This window comes from Egretta garzetta, unplaced genomic scaffold (genome assembly GCF_000687185.1).
Source record: "Egretta garzetta isolate BGI_Z169 unplaced genomic scaffold, ASM68718v1 scaffold245, whole genome shotgun sequence".
Classification (NCBI taxonomy): Eukaryota; Metazoa; Chordata; class Aves; order Pelecaniformes; family Ardeidae; genus Egretta; species Egretta garzetta.
The window spans coordinates 1,431,002-1,434,907 of NW_009259721.1; the positions used below are offsets into that span (position 1 = coordinate 1,431,002).

A 3,906-nucleotide genomic window follows, 5' to 3' on the forward strand; every position below is an offset into this window, starting at 1 on the left:
GCACCATGGACTTCTGGTGAGTGCCCCCAGCCCGGCTGCGTGCGGCAGGGCCCGCGCCGGGCGCTGACTGCTTGCTCTTGTCCACAGCGTGAAGGTCTGGGACATCCCGCAGCAAACGGTGCTGCACTCCTACAGAGGTGAGTGCCGCACCGGCCCCGTCGCCCAGCTCCTCCGGGCCCCTCGCCGGTTGCCGCAGGCTGAGCTCAGCCCTGCAGCATCACTGGTTAACTCCCGTCTGCCAAACCACACTTGGGTCCGTGATCTGATGCTTGCCAGTCTGTGGAGTTTCTGGCACAGCTTTATTTCTTTGTCAGTCGTTCATTTCTCCCTGTAAAATGAATGCTGTAAGGCCTAGTTTGCCTTGCATCTCTAAGTGTACTTTATTCTGTACTGAAACCTTTCTTCCACCTGCATACCATTGTGTGATCTCCTAACCAGTATTTGTTTTGAAGGACAGCTCGTTAGAGGTGCTGATCTCTGGAGATGTGGTATTGTGATCTCTAGCCACAGCAGAGGCCGTGCTTTGATCCTCTCCCCCCCCAGCCCCTTTGTAGCTGACCTCTTGTCGGAGAGGCTTCCTCAAGCTGCTGCACGTCCCAGGGACTTGACTGCAGTGGCTCTGCTTGGATCTGGCAGCTCTTCCGTTTGATAGGAAGCAGTTGGCTGCTGCTGAGTAGAAGTTAAGCCTGTATCTGGGCATAAACTACTCTTTATTATACCGCTGTGCCTTCAGAGATCCTTGGGAACATGTGGGAAACTTGGATATAATCTTTGAGGCTCTTTATCCTTTTGTGCTTTTGGTAGCTCACTCCGGTTCAGTGACGTGTGTGGCTTCTTGTCCTGGTAAGGACACTGTGTTCCTGTCCTGTGCTGAGGTAATGCTCGCTCTCTGTCTAAATCTACCTGATAAAAGTGATATTTTAGTTATTTACCGTTAAATGCACTTACCGAGAAACCACTTTTTGTGTTACAAGCTGCATACCTGTGTTATTTCAATGTTCCAGTCTGATAAGTTGCCAGTCAGCTTACCAAGCTGATTTCTACAAGTCTGTGTTAAAACGTGGGAGTCCCCAGCTCTGTCCTGGGGGTGACTGAAGGAGGTAACTCCCAGTTAATGGCAGCGTCGTTTTAACACAAAGGAGGAGGTGGTGTGGGTTTGAACGTGGGTCGGTAGCAGTTCTGCAGTGAATCTGAGTTTATGCCTACCCCCTGCCACAAAGAAATTGTAAAAACCTTCGCATTCACTTTGCATTTATAGGACAGCAGAACTTTGCTCTGGGACACCAGATGCCCCAAACCAGCTACCCGAATCGGTACGTTTCTGTATGCAGTCGCTCCTTGCGTATGAGCTTCTGTTGGAAGCAAAAAAAATTTTAAATAGTTGTCTTAGTGCGGTAGCAGTGCTACCTGAGCCAGTGTAGGAATATCTGTGTACTGCTCATCCCAGTTTATTTTCTTGCAGTTTGCAGTGCCTGTAATTACCTCCCTACCTCACTTATGTGGCATCCACAGAAAAGTGACATCTTTGCTTTGGGTAAGAAGTGCTCTTATTATTTGACTTTCACCAGACAAATCAAGGTCTTTCTTTTCACATGACAACTTTGCTAATAACCTCATTCTCCCTTCCTCTCTTGAAGGTGATGAAAATGGAACAGTTGCACTAGTAGACACAAAGAATCCTGATTCTGCCCTCAGCTCCACTGTGCATGCCCGAAGTATCACGGGGTTTGCATTTTCTACACATAGGTACAGTCTGATACGCTGGTGTAGAATCTGTGACTACATACACTTGAAAACATTACTTGTTTTTAGAGTAAAACCTATGAGAGCACTCGTTTTGGTCTTTGTATCAAGATCATCAATAGAGAATAGAGCAAACCGACCAGGGTCTCGCTTTTGACAAGAAGGGTGTGAGTGTATGTGAGAACACTTTTGCAGCACTCAGCATTACTGCCCCACTCACCTCTGCTTGAAGAAGGATTACTTGCTTTCCGATGCCAATAGAATATTCTCGTTTAGCATGCTGGCAACCTGCCAAATAGTGCTGAACAATTTTTTGTAAGATTTGGTGTCTGTTAATTCGCTGTAGCTGGGCCAGGCTCACTAAGAAATGTGCCTTTCACAAGGCTATCCCTGAGCAGCTTTCTTGTATGTGATTGTTCTAACCATGGTCTCATCTCTGTCCTCTAGTTCACCCTTACTGGCAACGATCAGTGAAGACTGTTCAGTAGCTGTTCTTGACTCAGACCTCTCGGAGGTGTAAGTATTAGCCAAGAATGTATTCACTGCTATAGCTGTTTGTCTTGTTGACTTCTCATTAAGCTAATGATTTATCAATGTGCTGAGTGGAAGATGAAAATACTCCTTAAAGAGGGGAGCATCATTCGAACAAACCAGCAGTTAGGAATAGCACAAGCCCATAAACTCTTCGTGACAATGCTTTATGGTTGATGCAGCATTCCTTTTTTCCAGGTTCAGAAACCGTTCTCATCGAGACTTTGTAAAAGGCTTATCGTGGTCTCCTTCGGACGATGCCTTGCTCACTACAGTTGGATGGGATCATCAGGTTTTACATCACACTGTCCCCTTACCAACTGGTGAAGCTTCTGGAGTCAACTGTGTAAAAGAATAGTTTTATAAACTCGTGGTCCAAATTCCTTCCTGGCATCACTTTGATTCTGCTGAAGTCAAAGGTGTGTGTGAACTGGAGTGGGCATGGTCTGTTTTCTGCCTTGAAGCTTGTGACTAAGAAGGTTCCTGTAGTAATTTTGCATTAGGCATAAGTTAGTTACAAACCAAGCTTTACCCTCTCCTTGGGCATTGGCTTCACCTGTGATAAGACTTCAGTATTTTACCCAGAAAAAAAATAAATTGACTTCAGGCACAGAGGAGACGTGAGAGACAGAGAATTAAGTATAATTAAAAAAAAAAAAAGGACTACTCTATTCTTCCCTCATTTCTCCAAACCACGGAATTAGTAGAAACATTTTTGGGGAGGTTAAAAACAATACCTCTCGTTAATTGGAGGCAAGAGCTTCATCCTTGAGCAAAGCTCCTTGCTCTGTAAATCAGTTCTTCCAGCTGAAGGGGAAGATGCGTTAGCATTTACAGACTAGAAGGGTTCCACTGTTGTCCTTACCGCAGCACGTGGTTTAGAGGTTCAGTCTTTGCTATCTGCTAGTGTGGATCCTAGGGCGAGCACTGTTTATGCACTTCTGCTCCCTTGCTGGGTATCGGAATGCCAGTGCTTGGCGTGAGGAGCCTTGTGTGCTGTGTAAGGATCCCAGCTGTAGCCCTGAGATTGAACACCTTCATGACACTGCATGGCCCGTGCTGAAATACTGGGACCTGCGATGTTAAAAATCGGCTCGCAGCAGAGGCCAGCTCAAAGGGGCTGTTACTGTAGCGTGCTGGAAGCCAGAAGTTGGCAGTCGCTGTGCTGTTTGATGCCATGTTTCATCTCCTCTGTGCTGAAGACAACTTACTCAAAGATCAGACCTGTGAACAAACGTTTTATGTAAGGAAAAAAACTGGACTGAGGACTTGAAAGATCAGACCTGTGAACAAACGTTTTTTTATGTAAGGAAAAAAACTGGACTGAGGACTTCAGTTTTCATTTGCTTGCTCCTATAAACAGACTCTGCTTAGTGATAAATGAGACTCCTTCTGCACTTGTGCTGAGTGACTTCTTGTGCCGGAGACTGAGGGGGCCAAGCATCCCGTAATCCCCAAAACAGACTCCACATAATCCCAGGAGGTGTTTTTTGTAATATACCACATACTTTTCAAACTAAACTGTTTCCCTGGAACATACTTAACTAAAAAAAAAAAAAAACCAACCCCCACATTGCTCTGCATGCATTGCCACTGCTCCAGATGTGGCTTGGTCTGGCCTAATATTTCCTA

General features: G+C 45.8%; 1 protein-coding gene across 1 annotated transcript; it reads left to right on the forward strand.

Moving 5' to 3' along the window:
- Positions 1-5: 5 nt before the first annotated feature.
- On the forward strand, positions 6-3,535 carry WDR77 (WD repeat domain 77). Its single transcript, XM_009639430.2, has 8 exons — positions 6-16; positions 88-137; positions 805-875; positions 1,259-1,313; positions 1,463-1,534; positions 1,638-1,746; positions 2,191-2,259; positions 2,473-3,535. Exons 1-8 carry the CDS (start codon positions 6-8, stop codon positions 2,630-2,632), a joined length of 597 nt encoding a protein of 198 aa, XP_009637725.1. The 3' UTR covers positions 2,633-3,535.
- The last annotated feature ends 371 nt before the right edge of the window (positions 3,536-3,906 follow it).